This window comes from Marmota monax, unplaced genomic scaffold (assembly GCF_021218885.2).
Source record: "Marmota monax isolate L192 unplaced genomic scaffold, Marmota_monax_Labrador192_F-V1.1 WCK01_AAM20220418_F8-fsc00154, whole genome shotgun sequence".
Taxonomy (NCBI): domain Eukaryota; kingdom Metazoa; phylum Chordata; class Mammalia; order Rodentia; family Sciuridae; genus Marmota; species Marmota monax.
Window position 1 is genome coordinate 3,769,986 of NW_026691933.1, and position 23,035 is coordinate 3,793,020.

Consider the following 23,035-nt stretch of genomic DNA (forward strand, 5'->3'; position numbering starts at 1 on the left):
AGCAAGATCCCCAAGGGTGAGGGGTTCACCAAAGTCAAGCATCAGAGTAGCTGCCATTGGACAGTGTGGGGTCCTGAATAAGAGGAAGACCAGGAGACAAGAAAAAGGGACTGAGAGGCCCAGCCTAAAATTACCACAGATCTCAAAAGTTGGGGTAACTTTGATTAGCAATTCAGAAACCTCAAAAAGCAGAACCTGAAGAGCCAATTACAGAAGAAATGTCTCCCAGTGGCAGTTATTTTTAATTGTTCATCTGATCCTTATTATAAATCTCTAACCTAAGTATTATGTTAAACATAAGGAAACGAAGGTTCATGCAGGGCATATGATATGCCTGTGATCATGCAGTAAACAGGGGAAAAGCAGAGAGGAGAGTCACACCTGGACAGGGTCTCAGCAGCCCTGCTGGCTGTGCCTTCCACAGGGTCCAAGTTTCCTATGGCCCCCTGTTCCATATTTGTCCTGCTGAATGTTCTAAGACTTCTTGGTTCATCTCAAGTGGGTCTTTTAAGAGACAAGGTAGCAGAGGTGCCCTGGTCAGTGGTCTAGAGTGCAGGGGGTGGTGCTGTGAGGTAAGGGACAAGGGTGGCAAGAATAGCCAGAAAGACAGGAAAAGTATAGCTAGGGGCCTAGGCACCCTCCCTGTAGCATAGTCCTTGGCAGCATGGCCCTCTGGGAGCAAAAGGAGGAAGAGAACAGACAGGAGGACCAGGCCCCAAAAAGTACCAGAAGCCAAGACAGCCCTGGACCAGGGTTCAAATCCAGGCTGCCGCCTGTCAGCTGATAACCTCAAAAAGATCACTTCAGCTTTCAAAGCCTGTGTGCTAGCAAAAAGGAGAAGCATAACCACCTGCCAGTTCTTATGAAAACAAGGCAGTATCGAGGTAAAAACAGGAAGAGCACCATGCTCCTTTTAAAGCAATCCGTATTAGACATCCACAACCTAGACTCATCAAAACAGCATGTTATGTAACAAGTTTTACTTGTCAATAAATAAATGAAATAAATAAGGTGCAGTAGGTAAGGCAGTCATAGGGTACCTGCTCATTTTGCTCATTTTTGTTTAGAAGTTGTTCTCTTTCATGCTATAAATAAATAAATAGAAATCCATTAACATAAGGCAAGTATTGACTACTCTATCACAGTACTGCCCAACTTCCAACTTCCAGAAGAACTACAGTCAGGGCATTTTCAGAAGCGGCTCTTTTGGAATCTGTTCCATTAACCAAACAAGGCACTGACTGCAGGCAGTAGGCTTATCTTACTTGCTTATGAAGGCTCGCAGCTGATTCCCCAGAGTCTGGTTTGGGGTTCCCCAGAGAGCCAGGATGACCTGATTCCTCCCCCAGCAAAGCCCTGAGGGGCTGGCATGGCTGTCAATGCCACAGAGGCTCAGAGCTAGCTGACTTCATGGTTGGGTAATTCCCAACTGCACAGCTCTCTTATTCAAAAATGACCCATTCTTCCATTTACTCTCAGAAAATCGTGCAGCTGAATTAAAAAGAAAGCAGCCCAGGGAACAAGGTTATGGGAAGGAAAACATGGCTTCAGACTAAATAGAAATCAAATGTAAAACTGCAGCTCCACAGCCGGGGCAAAGGCCACAGGTATAACTGGGAAGGGAGTTCATGACATTAAGGCCCTAAGACCCTGAAGCCTGGTTTCATCCAGATCCTACTTACAGCCTGGCATCCACGAGAAGTAGCAAACTCCCTGCATTCAGGCAAGAGCCATGTTTTATTTGACCTGCATGAAATTATCCTCCCACTCCCAGGCAGGGTTTTCATTTTTATTTTTTTAATTAGTTGACAATTTATTTCACAGTAGACACAGGTTTCTATTTTTCCCTCAAACCTTGCTGCTAGACCTGACAACACTGGCCCATATTCTGATATAAAAACTCAGGGAGAGGACAGAAACTTCATTCCTCCGGTAGCTACAGATCTGGTTGGCTTCTCCTGTTCTTGTTTCAGGACTGGCTTCTTCAGCATCTGAGTGTATGAATCTTAATTTACATAAAGCATTATGGAATAAATGCTCACTCTGATTTACTGCAGGCCAGAGGTTGGGGGCTTGTTGATAGCCTATTGGCATGCAGAAGCTTCTTGCACAGAGCAAAGGAATCATAAGACCTGGTATTGAAAAACCTTGAGCCATGACCTGCATTTTATCTGGTCCCTGTGTGCCACTCAAATAGGAGGTCTCCCCCTATGCAGGAGGGAACTTATGCAGTTTGAAAGCCCCCTTTTTAACTGTTTATAGTGCTGAAGGATCAAATAAATAAATATATATGTATATAATATATAAATGAAATAACATATATGTGTATATATACACACATATATGTATGTATATATATATACATTTATATGCATATATATTTATATTCATATGTATATATATACAAATATATATGTATATATGAATGTATATATGTATGTATATATATACATATATATATATACACATATATATATGTATGTGTATATATATATATATATATATATATATATATATATATGAGAGACATGTTAATAATGTATAAAACACTGCAGTAAGTATGAGTTCCCCAAGGAAGGATTCGTTTTGGGCACAACCATGGAGCTCTTCACCCCCTGTGAACTCTACCTGAAGCAGGGCCTCACTGTAGATATTTCTACCATGACATGGAATTTAAGTTGGTTAGCTTTGCTTAAGAGTACACACAAGGACCTGGCACTGTGGTACATACCTGTAATCCCAGTAGGACAGGAGGCTGAAGCAGGAGGATCACGAGTTCCAAAGCCAGCCTCAGCAAAAGCAAGGTGCTAAGCAATTCAGTGAGACTCTGGCTCTAACAAAATACAAAATAGGGCTGGGAATGTGGCTCACTGGTTGAGCGCCCCCATAGTTCAATCCCCAGTACCTGCCCCCGCAAAGAAGAGTTGTACACATGGGATAATGAGAGACTGTTCCCTGTGAAAAGTGGTTCTGCTACCAAGAGAAACACAAGGAGACCCTCTACAAGAGCTGTGAACACAGTCATCCATCCCACATCAAGTTAGCCCTGCTGGAAATTGACTTTTAATGCCTAAGTGAATGAATGTGCCGACTGGTTAATGCTGAAAATTTCCACCTATAAACATTTCTTAGAGTTGAAGCATATTTCTCTGCCCTGAAAAATGCAAAAATGTTATCAGTCATTCAACATGTAAAGTTACCCTTAGTGACTTCATAATTTAGATTCAGAAAGACTGGAAAATGGGATAGTAAGCTTAATAGAGGGAAAAGATGGAAGAGTCCAAGGCCCTGGGCAACCAGAAGATCAGAGTGAGAGAATTCACTAATTAGGAGATGAGGAGCACAGGGGTATAATAAACATTAATATCTGCTTGAGCCAGCTCTGCTTCTGAAAAAGACTGACTACCCTAAGTGTGCATTCCTACCCTGGCATCCATCTTTCCTCCCTGTCACTGAGTTATTAGAGAATAAGCCTTGGGCCAACTGTGGTAATGAATAATAGTTAAAGGGGATGGCTGTTATCTCAGCCTGAGAAGGAGGGAGACAAAACTGAATGCAGCCATGTCAGTGTCTCTACTGAATCCAATAGAATTTTCCTGCTTCATTTACACCATCCCCATCAACACACATGTACACACACACCCACAAATGCAATAGATCACCCCAAAAGGATTAGCATGTTCTTCCAAAAGTGAAATAAATGTCTGTCTGGGCCTCATATAAGATGGTACATGTGGCCAAGTTCAAATCAAATCACATCCTGAGGAAAGAGCTGTATTTTGCATTCAAATTGCTTTGAACTTGTACACAGAGAATTATTGTAATGGCAGCATCTTCATCTTCTGGAAACCAAATCAGTTGCCTTCTATGAATATTGCCTGATAGAAGACTCTAAAAATATTTCTTTTCTTAGCATTCAAAAGGGGAGAAGGAAAAAAATGTCAAGAGTTTGGGTAATGACTCTCACCTAGAGGACAAAGCAGTCAAGACACATTTAAATATGAAATTGTATCCTCCAGTTTCTATATTCAAATATCAGCTGTGCTAGAAAAACTCACGTGAATAGATTTATGTATTGAATTGAAGTGCAAAGGAAAAAATAAATAATTCTTATTACAGAAATCGTTGAATGAATACAGAACAACAGATATAAACAGTACAGATTGGATCACTTTGCTACACAAAATAACCCAATTTTTCTTTATTAAAACAAAGACATCTTATTTTAAAACTAATCAGAAGACCTAAGGAGAAGAACATAGACCTAGTACCAGCTCAATTATTTGGAGTTTCTTCCTCCTGCCCAGTGCTTTGCTCTGCCAACTCATTTGCATCCCTACAAGGAGTTCTTCCAGACCCCCCCCTCCAAATGTTGTACATTCTCTCTGAACCTGCCAACCCCCACCAGTAAATCTGTGGTGAGAGGCAGCACAGGAGCTGGTACTGCTGGGAAAGACTGTTAAGGAAGAAGAAGGACCTTACCACTTCTGGGAGCAGCCTAGTTGAGAGGTCATGGATGGCTTTGACCACTATACATATGGATGACAGAAGGAATATCACCCCCAAGATGACACAGGCTCTGCAAAAAACAAAACATTGAGAGTCTTAACTGGGAGAACTCCATACTGCTGAAGAGTTGGCACAGTTGACCACGATGAGCACACCATCTGAAAAGTGAATTTTTCCATAATTCCCTACACCCCAACCCCAAGTCCCAGAATTGACACCAAGTTACTCTGGGAGAATACAGTTCAGGATTTTATCAACAAAGGCAACCTCACAGGTAAGGGGTTCACCATCCTACATCACCTTGCAGTACTCCATGAATGCTGGCAATGGAAGGGTCTGCCATAAAAGTGTCATGGAAGCCATCTCCCTTGCCTGGCAAACTTGCTGCTCCAATCCTGCTCAGGCTAAAGGGTGAAGAGTTTAATAACAGAGTGGAGACTGGCATGGGACATCCCAAGCTCTGCCACTTAACTTGTTGCAGGTTCTTGGTCAAGGAACTGAGACTCTTTTAGCTTGTATTTTCTCACCTTTTGGATAGGAATAACATGTCCTACCTGAAGATGAAACGAAATGATGAAGTAAACTGTTGATGATAATAGCTGAGACAAAGGAAGTCAGCTCCCGATGCCTCTTCTGGATACGATTCAATAAAATACAAACCTTTGGATTTTCCCAGCCAAAAGAAGGAGGAATGCTTTGATAATTACAAAAGACAGAGTGTTTATGGTAAGAGAGAGGAAAGAAAGAAGGACAGGAAAGAGAGGACAGAGAAGACGACAAGAAAGAGAGAAGGAAAAATAGAAGAAAGGATGAGGTCAAGCAAAGTACCCAGCACAGGAGGAGGCAGGAGCAAGTTAAGATGAGGCCAATGGTAATAGTAGATGATACACAACTGGGAAGGTCAGGGGGGAGAGGACTGATAAGAAAATCAATGGGGTTCATGACAGAATCTGGCAATCCAGATACAACAAATCTCAGGAGACAGAAAATGAAAGTAAACAAGAGGAAATGCTAATCCTAATACAAGGGTCAAAATACCAAAATGGAGAGGGACAACTACAATTAGTTTTAGATCATTCCTATCCCAACGTGGTATCTCCAACATTTGGAAACCTCTTCCACCAGCTAGCAAACAGAACCAATTTTCAGGGCTGGGGTTGTGGCTCAGTGATAGAGCGCTTGCCTAGCATGTGTGAGGCACTGGGTTCAATTCTCAGCACCACATATAGATAAATAAATTAGAAAATCAAGGTCCATTGACAACTAAAAATATATCTTTTAAAAAATGTTTTTTTCATTATTCTTCTTGGATTCCCTCTTCTAGACTAATAGCACATTCCCAAACTATTCACCTAATTTTGAAGTGAAACCTACGTACAATCCTAATAAACCCGTGGATAGATACAACCCCCCTAATTTAGAAGTGAGGAATACAAGCAGGTGAACCCACGGCATGGAATGCACTTAGGAGTCTTCTTACCCACCCTCTAGTGGTAGGTTTGCTCCTTTCAAAGACACAGAATGAATCATTGCAGGCTGGAGCAAAAACACACACAAAATGAACACATAGATAGAGGAAAAGGTAATGAATGGGCTAGGATCTTGGTGGAGACTTGAGCAAATGGATGAGTCACCATCAGTGCCATGCATTCTTGTAATGAGCCCCCACGGAAAAACATATGCTCAAGAGGGAGAAAAGAGAATGTGGGCAGTAAAAACACATTGCCATGGCTGACCGGTTCAGTTGAGATGGTGCACCTGGGGCAGGTGACCAAGTGCTCTCAGGCCCTTACTGGAGGGTCCTTTAGTAACTAGGGACTGGAACAAAGGCAGGGATTCCCAGAGTTTCAGGATCAGTTTGAAGCAAATACCAAGCACCTCCTTGGAAGATGGCCAGCTGTACTCAGTGCTTGGAATAACCATTTATACCTGAACAGCAAAGGGGCTGGAAGGGGTCCCAGTACAGACAAAAAGACTGAAGTCAATTAGGCCTCCAACATAAGGTTTGTTTGTTTTTGTTTTTGTTTTTTTGGGCGGGGGGCGGGTTACTAGGAAAAGAACCCAGGGCCTTGCACGTGTAAGCTAGTGCTGTACCACTGAGCTACATCAGCAGCCTGCAAAATTTTCATTTGTTTTTCCAAGAGTGGAAACAAAGTAGGATTTATTCAAGTGAAAAATAGAAACAGAAGTCTTGCAAGAGCAAGAGGTCAGTTTTGCAATGTGACTTTTTTCCTCCATTCACAAAACTCCTGGGTGACTGGAAAAGACTCCTTTTTAGGTAAATTCAATCACAAACTAAGCACCTCCCAGCCACTGCACTCTTCCAGGGAACTTTTTTTTTTTTGCTGCCTGACAAACACCCCAGTTCGATTTTATCAGACTCTCTAGGGTAACCCTAGACCTCTGCATTTTTTATAAAAGCTTCCAGGCAATTCTAATGTGTACTGGCCTAGTTTAATTTTAATCTAATACTAATGCAAGGCCCAGACCCAAGTGAAGCCCTGTCCCTAGGGAGCTTCTTCTATGAGGCAAAGCCCATAACTCCCTGAAACAGAGGCAGGGAGAGAGTGGTCACTCAAGCTGGCAAGGAGGGAAAGACTGGTCTCATGGCCTTTCCAGACCCCAGGCCCCACAGAACATGTGTTTACTGATTAGCTTTTTCTCCCTGAGAAACAAGTAGGACAGCTAGACCTTCTCCAGGTAATTTGTCCACTATATCGTCTTCTCCATTCTCCTGGGGGAAAAAGGAAACAAATAGCCTCTGCTTCTTCCGGACAGGGAGCAGTGAGGCACAGGAAATCTACTTCTGTGAGATCACTGCAGGCATGGCTTGATCATGCACAAAAAGTGGGTTTTCATTTTATTAAATTACTTAATATGTGTATATTAGTTAGAGTATATGTATATTTTGATTTCATTACATTACTCAAGTATATATGCTTAAGACAAGTTTAAATACGGCAAGAGCCTTGATACATAATTTCTTGCTTACTTATCGTTAATCAAAGCTACACTATAAACTCCTTAGGTCAAAAAATTTTTTTAAATAAAATTTAAAAATGGACTTTTAAAAAAGCATTTTATTTCCTAATATCTATAGTAGCATGTGGCAGGATGTCTCAAATGTATCTGTAGAGTGGATATAAACATCAACGGATTAATTCATCACTAACTGATCTGTAAGTTACTCCCTATAGATTCTAAGGGGCATCAACTGCTGGGAAGAAAGAGACTCTTAACACTTCAGTCAAATGCACATGGAGTAGCCCACACTGTAAAGTAATTCTGAAATATAACAAAAGTCAAAAGAAATGTGTGATCTGGTTTATTAGACTTGAGTTTCACAGAACTTTAATCATTATTTTCTTCACCAAGACACCTGTGAAAATGCCCAAAAATGTTTTAAGAACTCACTGTCAATTTCTTTTAAATGTGTTACAAATTCAAAAACCACAGTCACCCCTCCTTCAACACTGCTGGAACCTGTGTCTTAGGACCCAGCCACTCTGACAGCCCGAAGCAGCTATTAATAGCAGAGGGTGTGATGCTATTTTTTATGGCTTATTAATAATATATTGTGTTTACACAGCAGCTTTCTCCTCAGGCACTCAGAGTTCTGCACATCAGCTCATAAATCCCCTGGAGGCAACTCACCAGACCTAGGTTTATTGTTTTCTCCTATTTTATTAATGAGGAGGGGGAAAGGTATGTTTCATAAATACAAGGAGTCAAAATCGCACATTGAGGACTAAGAGGCCTGCCCAAGGTCACTCAAGGAGTTTGAAGTCCGCTCAGAAATAGAACCCAAATCAACTAATACCCTCCCAGTGGCCACTCCCAGTCAATCATCCAACCACTGAAAGACTCTGGATGTCCAAATCACATGCTCAAACCAATAAAGATTCAGGTCAGGAGCAAACATGGCTGCTTCTGCATCTGTGTGAACTACTTCCAAGCTTAAGGACAGATGGCAGAGGGTGGAAAAGGATACCTACTCCCCTAGCACATGTGGCCTTCACCTGGACAGGCTGGCAAGACAAGAGGACACTGAGGAGCCAGGTCACCAGAAAGCACATCAATATAGTCCCCTGATGAACCCAGACTGAAACTGATCTTAAATTCCCACTGGACCACATCAATGTTTATAGCAGCTCAATTTACAATAGCTAAACCGTGGAACCAACCTAGGTGCTCTTCAACAGATGAATGGATAAAGAAAATGTGGCACATACACACAATGGAATATTATTCAGCCTTAAAGAAGATCGAAATTATGGCATTTGCCACTAAAGGATGGAGCTAGAGAATATCATGCTAACGGAAATAAGCCAATCCCCAAAAAATCAAAGGCCAAATGTTTTCTCTGATATGTCGATGCTAATTCACAATAAGGGGACTTGGGGCTAGGGAAGAGTAGAGGTCCTTTGGATTAGATAGGGGGAGTCAAGGGACAGGATGGGGTATAGGGGTAGGAAAGATAATAGAATGAATCAGAACTTATGTGCATATATGATTACATAAACAGTGTAATCCTACATCATGTACAACAAGAAGAATGAGAAGTTGTACTCCATTTATTTTTGATGTGTCAAAATGTATTCTATTGTCATATGTAACTAATTAAAACAAATTAAAAAAAAATCCCACTGGACTAGCAGTTAACACAGTGTGAGCCTCAGATCAGTAGCATCCACACCACCTAGGAACTTGATAGAGAAACAAATTCTGAGTAAGTCCTCCCCAGCCCTACTGAAGCAGAAGCTCTAGGACAGGGCCTTCCAGTTGATTCTAATGTGTGTTCAAATTTAAGGAACTGTATTAAGACACAAAGTCCAAAAGAAACCTAGTGAAATCCAAAGAGATGGCCAAAGCCATTCCAAAGAAATGATAAAGGGGGTTAAACTCACCTTTTATTTTCCTGCTAAAAACTACAAATTGCTAATTGTGCATAACATTGGAAACCTATGAATCATATCTAGAATCATTACTTTTTGCCTTTGAAATTATAAGGGCAAAAACCTACTGACAGGTATTCACATCCAAATGAGGTCGGACTGAAAGTGTGGTCCCATGTCAATTGCAGGTTTAAAGGTCTATAGCTCCTACTCATGAGGCCTAAGTCCTGTCATGCCAGTTCTAAGTAACTTCCCCTCAGATCAAAAGAGCCACGCACCAGAAGCTTCTCCCATCACTCTAATTTACAACAAGCCTAAAACACAGTGTAGCCCTGGCAATTAACCAATTCAGGTCACAGTTTAAAGCACAATTATTTTGGCTATCATGTTTTATTATAGTCTCCAAAGCACTTGTAATCTGCGGCATTGTTCAAATGTCAAACAAATAATGAAAAATAAAAGACAGCCAAGTGGTATGAGCATGCTTAGCACTTAGGACTCCACCGTTGCGAATGTTCATTTATTCATAGCTCTTTCTCTCCATGAGTACTGCCATTTCAAATAAAGCCACAAACCAAAATTGGTTTGGAGGAAGTATAAAAGGAAGGAGAAAGTCAGTAATGAATGGTGGTAAGGCAGTCCCCCATTGTCTATGATAGCTATGCCCAACAAGCACCATTTTGCTTGAGATTCTGCCCCTCCCCTTACTCCATCATTATCACCTCCTGCCTCCTCTCTTCTTCAGCAGCTCCCTCTCTTCTCCTAATATTTTTATACCATCTTCATCTCTTTTCTTGACTCTCCTGGGCTCCAGGTCCCATTTCCTTTCTCTGTTCATGTTCCCATCTCCCCCTCTTCAACTTCATTTTGTGAATGGGTTGCAGCTAGGGTGAGGTTGAACTGGACTGGGTATGGTCCCTCAGAACAGAGCTCTCCAGGCAAGAGGTCCATCCCCCTGTTCATAGTTAGACCATCCATATCTTCAACATGCAACCACTAAAGATCTCTCCTTTCTCAGCAGGTGGCCATTTGCTTTTATCTATAATAATACACAAGCTGAACTGAACCAACAGAAATCCCATTCACCACCCCGCCACACACACACCTCCAGGGATAGAAACTAGGGCCTCTTACATACTAGGTCTTTTCCTTAAGAAGTAGGGACAGGAAGCTTTTAAATCACACAGAAATCTTTCCAGAGGAGCTCTGAGTTGATTTTGAATGAAGTCAAAAGTCAATCCAAAGGAGCTGACTTGGTAAAGAGGGATAAAAAGGGTGTCCTGGCAAAAGCAGATTCAAAGGCATATCAGATTCCTTCATTCAGCACATTTATACTGCGCAACTACTTTGTGCCAAGCACCATTCTAGTGAGCAGGCCATGAAGATATCTGGTGGAAGAACCCTCCAGGCAGAGAGAAGAGCAAGACTCTGAGGCAGAAGGTCTGCCTGACATGAGGGAGATACATCAAGGCAACCACAAAGGGTATGAGAAAGAGGGAAAATGGTGGAGGTGAACTCAAACAGTGAGGATCCTATAAGGCTTGGAGCCCTTACAAGGATGTAGGCATTTACAAAGGTGGAAAGCCACAGGGGACTAGAACTTGGAAATGACACTGTGTGGCACATTTTAACCAGATCACTGCTGCTTGGCAACAGCAGAAAAGAAGAGAAGAAACTGTTACAGTATTCAGGTCAGCTGAGAGCATGACAAAGGATGTCTTAGGTCAGGATAATCATACTGAAGGAGTGAGGTTTTTGGAGATGGTCTGATTCTGAGTCTTGGTCTGTTCAGGGATATATTCCATTTTATTAATGCATGGTATTCAACAAAAAAAGAGTCCAGATGATGCAAGCCTTGGGACCTAAGGGAAAGATGGAGCTGCCATTTCCTGAGGTAGAAAGAATGCAGGAAAAGCACGTATTGAAGGAGAAAGATCAGGAGTTCAGTTTTGGACATGCTAGGTTTGAGATGTCTGTTAGACATCTGTTATGGTTTAGATGGGAGATGTTTTTCAAAAACTCATGTGTGAGACAAGGCAAGGAAGTTTGGAGGTGAAATGATTGGGTTTTGAGGGCCTTCACCCAATCAGTGAATTAATTCCCTGATAGGGATTAACTGAGTGATAACTGAAGGCAGGTCATGCGTGGCTGAAGGAGGTGGGTCACTGAGGGAGTGCGTTAGGGGTTTATATTTTGTCCATGGAGAATGGAGTCTCTGTCTCTTTCTGCTTCCTGGTGCCAGGCTGCTTTCCTCCACACTTTTCCACCATGATATTCTGCCCCACCTCAGGCCCAGAGGAAAGAAGCCAGCCCTCTATGCACTAAGACCTCTGAAACTATAAGCCCCCAAATAAACTTCTTCTCTTCTAATTGTTCTTGTCAGGTATTTCTGGTCACAGCAATGAAAAAGCTGATAAAATAACATCCAAGTGGAAGTGTTGAAAAGACAATTGGAGATGGGCATTTAGATTCAGAGATAAGTTTAAGAGGAGGACATAAATTGGGAGTCATCAGCTCAAAGACTGTGTTTAAGTCTCAGAAGTGGGTAAGATCATCACCCACTGCCAAGAAATCACAAATTCCCTAGTAAAGCTGGAGGAAAGGTTTCATGAAGAGTCCCTGCTGGAAAGCTGAGTAGAAAGGTGGGAGTGGGCCATCCCTGAGAAGCCTCATGTGCTAAGCTGAGCTGCTTTAGCTTTCTTACAAAAACCAGAGCTCCAGACAGCTTTGAAAATGATGATGATCAGATCTGCATTTTTTTAAAGCTAACTCAGGCAAAAATATATTTTGTGAGCAACTGCAAGGCCTGACATGCCCTGCTTCCTCCTCTCCATTCTCCTTTCAAGCTCTACTCCCAAGGGTAGGATTGACAGCCACTGCACCCTACCTTGAACCCAGGCACCTGACCCAAACTGAGGTGATCAGACCCATTCCATGGACTTTGAGACCAAGATGAATGATAGTAAGGACTGAAAACCAAGATGATTCATCTCATAACAAGGATGAGAGAAGTCTGAGTTTGGCCAAGCTTTCCAACCCGAGTGCTTAACCAATATTCCTTGGGGAAGTTGGGCTTACCACGTGGTGGCTGATTTCCTCTTGAGCTAGTTGGGAAATCCCCCCAAATTAGGCAGAAGTTGCAAGGCCTTGGAAATCATACAGCATCCCACCAGAGTATTCTGCTGTCTGGGAGTCACAAGCTTACTGAGATCAAAGTGGGGGAGGAATGAGATATCACTTTTGATGAGTGAGTGACAGGGTAAACATGTAGAAGAGCATATGAGAGAGAGGGGTGATATTGCTATGGTCATCCTCAGAAAACACCATCTGCCACAGCAATGAAGAGGCCCCAGTTTGCATCAGCCATGCGCTAGTTTGGCAAACCTTTGTTTCCCCGTGCTCTTTCCTACAAGGGTCAAAGCAGCTTAGACACAGCCTGGTGCTGGAGCTTCCGTGTTGCTTAGACAAGGGGATGGACAGATGTCAGAGGGAAACAAGGAGGCCATTTCCCAATAGGCCACGGAATAAAGATATACAAGAACTGAAGCCCCCTTGTGATTTCTGGGACTGCCATGCTGGGTGGAGGAACCAGCACCAGCTGTATGGGAAACAATGAGCTCAGCACTTTCCACAAGGACTTCTTGGAATGACTTGGTTAATTTAGTCTATTATTTCTTTTTATCTCTACAAAAATATTCTAGCATTACCTTAGTAACCTATTCTCCAGTGTTTCAACCTAGTTGATTGCAGCATTTTAAGTAATTGGCTTAAAAATTGTTCATTTGCTTTGATCCACTTCTGGGAATCTATCCCTAACGGAAAAGCTTCTTTTGCAGAAGAATGTTCACAGCAGCATTATTTATACTTAAAGATGGGAATTTTCAATGTGCCACAAAAAGAGTGTTTAAGTTACTGTGATATATCAATTCAGTTGACAATTAGGTAACATTTAAATTGTTTTCAATAGATCACAAAAAAGACTGTCTAAAAATAAAAATAAAAAGTGAAAAAAAACAGGATTAAAATTATATCTACAGATTATAAGTATGAAATAAATCTAAAACCGGGGGGGGGGAAATTTGGGGAAGGAAATAAACTTTAAAGTAAGAATGGTGAAAAGATAAACTTTGGGCTGGGGATGTGGCTCAAGTGGTAGCGCGCTCGCCTGGCATGCGTGCGGACCAGGTTCAATCCTCAGCACCACATACAACAAAGATGTTGTGTCTGCCGAAAACTAAAAAATAAATATTAAAATTCTCTCTCTCTCTCTCAAAAAATAAAAAGATAAACTTTTTCCCCTCTACTTTTCTGAAAGCTGATTTTTTTTTCTTTCTTTCTTGCCTCCACCCCTGTACTGGAGATAGAACCCAGCTCTATCACTGAACTACTTCCCCAGTACTTTTTACATTTTTTTAAACATCATTTTAAGTTGCCAAGGCTGTCCCAGAATCTGCAGTCCTCCTGCCTCAGCCTCCCGAGGGGTTGGAAATACAGGCATGTGCTACCACATGTGGCCTAAATGCTGTATTTTTAGATAAAAGTTTCTAGAATGCCTTCTCTAGCTACATCTCTTTTTAACATTTCCATTTATTTATGTTCTCACATGACAGAAAATGGTGGTCTTTATTAAATCTCAAACCTGAAGATGTAAAATAACCAGGTTCTGTGAGCACCTATGAAATTGAGCGAGGGGCTCAAGTGTGTACGGTATGGTTTTGTGGATTGTCATACTGTTTCTGGGCAATATGCAGTTGTTCCCCAGTATCTACAGTGAGTTGCAGCAGCCCATCATCTGTGCATGCTCAAGTCCTTTAAGTAAAATAGTATAGTGTTTGCATGGAATCTATGTACATCTTACTGTATACTTTATATTATCTCTAGATTATTTATAATACCTAATATGATGTAAATGCTATGTAAACAGTTGTTTACTGTATTGTTTAGGGAATAATGACAAGAAAAACATCTGTACATGTTCAGTACACTTTCTTTACCAAATATTTTCAATTCATAGGTTAGTAGATATAGAACTTGTGGGTAGGAAGGCCAAGTGCAGCAAGCATTCACCCAAGCTCAACTGTTCATGTCTCCTTTCCCAAGACCCGGTTTCTGGGCTGGGCTGTAGCTTAGTGGTAGAGCACTCACCTTGCATGCGTGAGACCCTGCGTTTGATCCCCAGCACCACATAAAAATAAACAAATAAAGATATTGTGTCCATCTATAATTAAAAAAAAATATTTTTTAAAAAAGACCTAGTTTCCTTATAATGAAAATAGGAATGATTAAAACAACAACAACAACAACAACAACAACAACAGTGTTTTCCCTCTCAGGATTGGTGTGAATATGCCAGTAAGATGATATCGAGCACATATCAAATACCAAAGGTAATATCGAAATTTAATCCTTCTTTCATCACTGGGACTTCTGGTAAACCCACCACAGACCGCCTTTTTTGAGGCCAAGTCTCAAAAAAATATAGGGGAAAAATTCCTTGAGGCCAACACCCTGTGATCTGTGAGTAAGAATTTGTGGCTTACGGAGAACTCTCATGGCATTCTCATGTGATTTCCATCCATGCTACCAAGTGGAGGATGCTCTTTCTTCCCTATCTGACAAGTTATGAGGGCTGCAAGAGGGGTAATAGGAACAGAGAAATGGGGAAGGTCTCAAAAAAATTCATGACCTGTCCAGGTTATAAACCTAACCAATAACTTGAATCCAAATCTGAAGCTTGCAACATAGGCAATCTGTGACTTGGAGACTGTAATGGTTAATTTGAATTGTCAACCTGATTGGATTGAGATGCCAAGGATTAAGAGGCTTGTGGGTGTGTCAGTGAGGGTGTGTCTAGGGCATGTGGGATAGCCAACTGAAAAGAGACCTTCCCTAAGCATGGGCAGCAGCATCTAATAGGATGATGCCTTAGATGGAATAAAGTTGGAAGAACAAGGAAGCAACAGCAGATACATGCTCCATTCCTCTTGAATGGGCTCTTCATTGCTGCTGTGATTGTCTGAAGATATTGGACTCGCACTTCTCTATTCTTCCAAAGTGGATTCTCTAGAAGCTTTTGGCCTCAGAATAGCACTGTTGATCCCTCTTGTTCTGGAACTTCAGCCTCTTCAGCCTCTTGGACTGTGCAGCTACTGGTTCTTCCAGCTCTCCAGCCTGCAGACAGCCATTGTGGACTATTCATCTTCTGGTCACAGAAGCCAACCTAATAAGCCCCCCTTTTATAATTATACTTCCTGTGGATTCTGTTCCTTTAGAGAACCCTGACTAATATAGAAACATTGGATTTTCTTTATCTGGGTGTTTTGTCTATCTAAACAAACACAAACAACTTTTGAATACAGTTTTATGCACAAATTTTCAAACCTAAACAGAAGTGCTTCTGGAGTCACTAAGCTGGGGGTAGGACTTAGGAGTCCAAGGTTCTAGATCTATCTTTGTCATCAACTTAGAGAAACATAGGAAAACATCTCCAGACCCTGGTTTTCTCAGGTTGAAATTAACAATTTTCACTTAAACATCAAAGTTTTGAGACTTTAAAATTCCAGTGCAGATGTAGCAATGGGAATTCCTGCTCATTAAAGGTTTTTTTTTTTTTTTTTAATTTTATTTTAAATCAACAGGCTTGAGGGACAGATTTATTTACATAACCAAAACCTAAAAACTTAACAGTAGGTATTAGTTACCCATTGGCAAGTTAGGGTAGAAAATATGAGTCTCCCAATGAAGGATCTGAAAACTCTAGGTTTCTTTTCATATATCACTACAAGCTTGTCAGATGGGAAAAAAGTGCACCATGTTTTTGGCTGGATCTTACTCATTTCTGAAACATCTCTGTGACCTATAAGCTCTACTATTTTGAAGGGCTGACATTTTCTAGCATAAGAGAAGAAAATATAGATAACACAGAAAGGGAGCATTTTAGAAGAAAATGTTATTCATCCATTGAGTTGGGAAACTAGTTTTCTAAACAGAACAATGATTTAAAATTATTTGAAAAAATTATCAATACCTTGGAGCCCCAACAGGTTGCAATTTGGGAAAAGCACATAAATGATTAAACCTAGAACTTTCACCTGGAGGGAGCAAGTTCCTGAAAATTCTGTAACTTAAAGAAGTTTCATTGAAATCTATTACTGAATTCACAAAATACTAAAAGATGAAGATCTTCTGGTAAAGAGGCTATTAAGAATATCACTGATCACATCACCTCAAAAGGCAAATGCTGGGGTTTACATGACCGCTATCATATTGCCACTGGCATACTTCCCATCTTGGGAATGGAAAAAATTAAGGAACCTAAATGTAACTTGCTATAGTGTTGAATTAAATATTATAGAATAAAGACATGTAGGGAAAAATGTTTTAAAGCACTAGGAATCACCTAAAATACTGCAGGGGACAATAAGGTATAGATGGTGCTTTTGGTGCCACATCTTTGGCCAGCTCAGATTTCCTTCCAAGTCTTAGAAGACACATCCCTGTGTTCTTTCACACAGTTCCATCTCGGCACTCACTGCAGTGGCCTGGTATATACTTCTCAGAGACAGAATCCAGCCCCTCTTCCTGCAGAAAAGATCACAATAATGCCTCACACCTTAACTGGCTTTTCATCCATCCCTGTCTAACTCTCCCTACTCCCTGAATGGGCTTTCTGTGAATCCTTCCTGGAATCAGCATCAACTAATCAGCTACTTGCAACCAGGTCTTTGCCTCAGGCCCCAATCCCAGACAGGAAAATTTCCAGAAGTATTTTTAAAAGAAACAGTTATAGTACACTGTCAAAATTAAGAGCAAGCAAGACCATTTGGAGATTAAATGTACAAACCCAGTCTAACCACAAACACCTCTGTGAACAAACCAAAGTAGATCCAGGACAGCACCTTCAACATTCTCTTGGTTTTGCAAGTTAAATCTATCCAGGATCCCAAAATTAGGGCATTCTACCAGACTCAAAAATCCAAACAAATGCAACAGTCCCTGGCACAATTGTTATAATAGCCTATGATTTCATATTGCCATTTAAGATACTCACAGATCCAAAAGCAAGAACATGACTAAACTAAACCAAATGAATCATGTGAGATAACTAAACAAAGTTAGATTTTTTTCTCTTTCAATTAATACATATTTTTCTGAAATCCATTAATATTCCCCTCCTTTGGAGGTAGTCTATAAAATCTTCTATAATATAGGAGGAGTCACTTCCAAGGTTTGTGTCTGCCTCAAATGAGTCCAGTTAACAAAGGTCACATCTGGATGTGATCTAGGAGGCACGGACAAGTTTGGAGCAGAAAAAGACACGAGCTTCTCTTGGAGCCAGATGAACTCAGAAAGGTTGTCATTAGTCCTTCTGAGGCTTGGCAGTACCCAGAATGGAGCAGAGGGCCTGAGTGTTCTGTAATCTGTATCGACTCAATTAGAAAGACAGAAAAGGAGAAAGATGAGTGAGCTTTGAAACACAGATATGTCCTCTAGAGGACATCTAGAGGGTGGATGTGAAGGAAGAGGGAAGAGTGGACAACCATGTATCAAAGGAGGAACAAAGATGGTTCGGATCTCCAGTCCTACCCTCAAGGTATTCATCCAGAAACCAAGCACTTGTGACAATATAAAGGAAAAGGGGTACGGGAAAAAGAGACCCTTGTTATCAGTCACCTAACTCAACATACTACCACCTTAGAGAAGCAAGGGAGGGAGGGACTATTTGACAACAAACTTGTCACTTTATATTTGATACACCCACACAGAATCAATGTCCTAAAAAGGACTCATTTGTCAATTCATTAATTACAGATGAGGATTGCTCTATACGGAATTATCGTGCACAATAAATTCTATGAAATCCATCACAATGCCCTAATTTTTGCAGCAACAGTGGAAGCCCTGGGTGACTGTTCTTTCTTGCTGGTAAAAGAGGCAGAAACTAACTACTCAAAGGACAGGCTCTGGAACCAGAGTCTGGCTACATCCCAATAGCAGCAGCACTCATCAGTGACCTCAGGAAAGCTATTAAGCTATTTAATCCCTCTCTGCCATAGTTTTGTTCTGTTTAGTGGGTATTGTGGTACAATGTTGTTAGTTTATGTACAGAGGTTATTGGCAAAGTGACTGGCACAGAGTTGTTTTTTTTTTTTTTTTTTTTTTAAATGACCTATTTGGATGACACACAAATAAAACTGACCCAAACACATGAACACCCTATATTTTCTTGGACTACAATCCTGTCTTCCTACAATACAACCTAACTCACCCACAAAAGTCTAAAATGCCTTCTTAAAACTTCCTTCCCAATTACTAACCCTGTAACTCCACACAGGCAGATGCCAACTCACCTTTCGAAGGAAATTGCAAGGGGCAAGTTCACCCAGAGTCACTGGCAAAAGGACCATGACAAGGAGAGTACCTTGATTCCCAAAGTGGTTGCACTTCAGAATCATCTCTGGGGGTCTTTAAAAATTTCACATTAGGAGGCTCCCCTTTGATAGCTTCAAGACTGAAAGATGGCCTGGGAAAATGTTGTTTGCTACTTCTGCTTTGCTTTTAGATTTGCAAAGTTCCCCCTGGTATTTTTCTCATGAAGCAAGAGACTTGGGAACTTTTGTTTTAAAGCACAGGAATGGCTAAAATCAATGGTTCTCAACCAGATGTGACTCTGCCCGTAGAATAAGGGGACATTTGACAATATCTGAAGACATTTTCCACGATCACAATTTGGGGAGGGAACTAAGAGTATCTAATGGGTAGAGGCCAGTGATGTTGGTAAACATGCAACACTGCACAGGACAGCCTCCATGACAAAGGATTATCTGGTACACAGTGTTAACCATGCCAATGCTGAGAAATTCTGCTCTAAGTCATTAGAGAACATGGCTTTCTCTAGGTTGGTGCCAGAGAATGGCCTTTAGGTTCCCAAGTTCATCAACTGGGGTCATCCCACAAATCCCAGGGACTCGAATTGAGTAACACATGGACTGGTGACTGGGGAACAGCTTTGAAGGAACCATGATAAATTCATAGAAAGACCAACACAATCTCTGTGCACACAAGATGAACATAAACTTAATTTTAAAAGGATATAACAATAATTCTGACATCAGAGACAGGTCAGAGGCAGAGCTTCTCCTCTGGACCAATAAATACCATGTCCACTTGCTGAACCCCTACTAAGTGATAAGCAGGGGATCCACTTAAGTGTTTAGCGGGTGGTAGAGAAGATACCTTGCCTACATTATTCCATTTATTCATCACAACTGTCTGATAAGGCAGATATTTTGGCAGTTAAGGAAACATGAGTTGGAAGTAAATAAGAAACATGCCTAAGGTGGCCACTCTTGGCTATGGACCTCACGTGCCCCTGCAGCTGGAGGCCCATCCTCTGGGCACTTACCGTCCTGCTTCCCATCTCATCTTGGCATTTATTTCTCTGAAGTATGGCCTGAGACATCCTCAGCATTATAGGAGAAAGAAATAGGAAAGTCATTTATTATTCTCACTATAATTTTCTACTGGCTTATCCACTAATCATTCTAGTTTTCCCTACTATCATACCCTGTTCACTCCACTGGCCCTGCCCCAGATCTGTAGAAAACTAGGAGGAAGCAGGTTCAGATACCGGGGTCTTTATCAACTTCACTGGCAATTCCTGAGCACCTATAAGGCTGAGAACCAACCAGGCAGCACACTGTGACAGCTTTTGTTTGGGCATACTAATGCCAGAGTGACTGCTGGGGGCTGATTCCTTCAGAGAGGAGAGACTGGCTCTGAGACGTAAAGATCACTATCTGATTCTCCTTAAAACAAAACATGCTATCTCCATTGATCAAAGATAAGGAAAACATTTGAATCTGTCTCCCTTTATTGAGGGGAAGCCAGCTCCTAAGTAGCTCCTAAAAGGTGAAGCAAGCAGTTTAGTTGCCAAAAATAAACTAGTTTGGCACAAACAGCAACAGAGGTTCCTGCATTCTGGGACCTGGTATGTGCATAGACTGGATGATTCCTCTCATCCCCCAAAATCCCCAAACCAAAAACTATGAAGGCATATTTGTAGGGAATCCACTGTGCTGGTATCAGAGCCACAGACATGATGGTAACTTTACCAACCACAGCCTTTATTTTGCCAACAAGACAAACAGCCTTATAAGGACAGGTTGCCAGCCACATGGGGCAAATGATTATAGGAGCAAGAAAGAGGAAAGTCACTTATTATTCTCATTATAATTATTCTACTGGCTTATCTACCAATCATTCCAGTTTCCCCTACTATTGCAAGTACCCATTTTGTTCTAATTTGTCTGCCCAATGATTTTGAATTAAAGTAATCTACCATTTGCTTTTTTTAAACAAGGTAGAGGGAGATAGGATGCCATGCATGCTGAAAGAAAAATGCCATGTGGTTTGGAGCAGCCCTTGGGATGCCCATTCCCTTCCTAATTACCAGCCCACTGGCTTTCTGACAGATGGAAAGAAGGACCCGCCCCTTACAGAGCTCACATAATGAGGCGCTGCATAATCACAACTTCACATTCAATCTGCCCCATTAATGCCAGAGGTAGTTCAACCAAGTGAGAGAATTAGGGTCTTATGGATAAGACTGATGTGTGTGTACACAGTAATTTTATTAACCATTAACATGCTTTGTGGAACAAGGCCTTCCAGTTCAAAAGCGTGAAAGAGATATGCAATTTACAACCGCCACTGATTTAATAGCTTGTCAGCGGGTGAGTAGGTGGGGGTTGGAGTGTGTGTGCTACCATTGAACTGCAACGACACCACAGAATAAAAACATCACCAGCCAGTCAATTAAGGAAATTATTCATGGGCTGGTTAAAAGGTCACATGCCAAAAACTTCATGTAACAGAAAAGAGGTGAGATATGGTGCTCAATTATTTTTCTTTTTAACCCAAAGGTGACTAGAAATGGAGAAAGCCATTTCCAAATCTGATTTTATATCACACACACACACACACACACACACACACACACACACACATAAATACATGTATATATAACCATATTATTTATTTATATATAAAGCTATTATTGATGACTTTCAATATCCATCATTGAAAATACCTAGAAAGTCACTCTCTTTCCATTTTCTCAGGCCTCCACTACTTCATCAACATCTTGCTCCTTTCTCTGAGTTAGACAAAGGAGCTGCTATTTAATTCATGTTGGTATGAATGACTCTAGTCATCTGCAGGCCTCTTTCAAGCATTTAGGACCAGTCTAGAGGTGGATAAATGGTTTTTCTCTTGATCAAAGGAATAAAGTTTCCATTAGACAGAGGATTGTGAAGAAGGTGGAAAGGTCCTAAAATCCAGCCTCAGAAGATGACAATACTCCAATGGTTCCTGCCCCCACACACAGGATATATTTGGCACTGTCTATAAACATTCTTGGCTGGGTGGGTGGGGTGTTGGTAGCATCTAATGGGTAGAGGCCAGGGATGCTATTGAATACTCCACAGTGCACAAGACAGACCCAACAAAGAATTATACAGCCCCAAATTCCCATAGAGCTGAGGTTGAGATCCCTGTTCTACTCCAGTGTTTCAAAGGCTTGCCACCCAAAGTATGGTTCTTGGACCAGCTGTGATATAACCTGAAATCTCATTAGAATCTCAGGATCTTCCCCAAACCTCCAGAACCAGAGTCCACATTCTAACAACCTAGAGTGACTTGTAAGTACATTAAATTTTGAGCTGCACACTCTTCGAACAATGGTTCTCCAAGTGGCTATACACTGGAATCAGCCTAGGTGCCCATCAATGGAAGAATGGATAAAGAAAATGCAGAATATGTAAAAAATAGAGTTTTACACAGTAATGAAGAACAAAATTATTTCATTTGCAGGAAAACGGATGGAATTTGACAGCATTATGTTAAGTGACATAGGCCTGACTCAAAGTCAAGGGTCATATGTTTTCTCTCATATTTGGAGATTAGAGAGAAAAAAAGGAAAAGAAGCATGATGGGGATAGGAATCTCATGAAAACAGAAGGTAGATCAGTAGAGTGGAGGAAGGTGGTCAGAGGCAAAAAAGAGGGGAGAGAAAGAGGAGGTACTGGGAAACGAAATTGACCAAATTATGCACATGTACAAATATGTCATAATAAATCCTACTATTATGCAAAAATATAATGCACCAATTTAAAAAAGAAAATTGAATTCTTAAGAGAACATACAAGTTCAACAAGGGATCTTTGCTAAGAAACTCCTGGTCACTCTAACCTAGAGGGACCCAAATCCCAAACCCCATCAGATGAAATATTAAATCATAACTCCAGTTGGTGTGGAAAAACTGCAGGCCATCTTTGAAAAAGAGTCAAGGCCAACAGAAAACTATTCTAGAAGTCGAGAAACAGGTCTCACTATTTATTTTTAAGTAGGTCTTATAAACTAAAGATTGATAAAAGGCTTGCATCAAATTCTTGCATGACTTATTCAAAAGATTACAAACATTCCAAAATGAAAAAGATTTTTGTCCAGCTAACCTAGGTTTAAGAGAAACAAATGGAACTGTCCTAATTTCATTCTTTTTATCAATGGCTCCCCAGTCTGGTTATTCAGGATGGTGCTTTGGATGGTTTATTTTTATTTTATAAAGTCAT

The 23,035-nt window shown here is 41.0% G+C and overlaps 1 protein-coding gene across 1 annotated transcript in view; it reads right to left on the reverse strand.

The window, feature by feature from the left end:
* Tmem163 (transmembrane protein 163) overlaps nt 1-23,035 on the reverse strand; it is a 216,491-nt gene that overhangs the window by 31,300 nt on the left and 162,156 nt on the right. Inside the window, exon 5 of the mRNA XM_046459043.2 lies at nt 4,483-4,579. Coding sequence (XP_046314999.1) covers nt 4,483-4,579 — 97 coding nt within the window. The remainder of the gene's footprint in view (nt 1-4,482; nt 4,580-23,035) is intronic.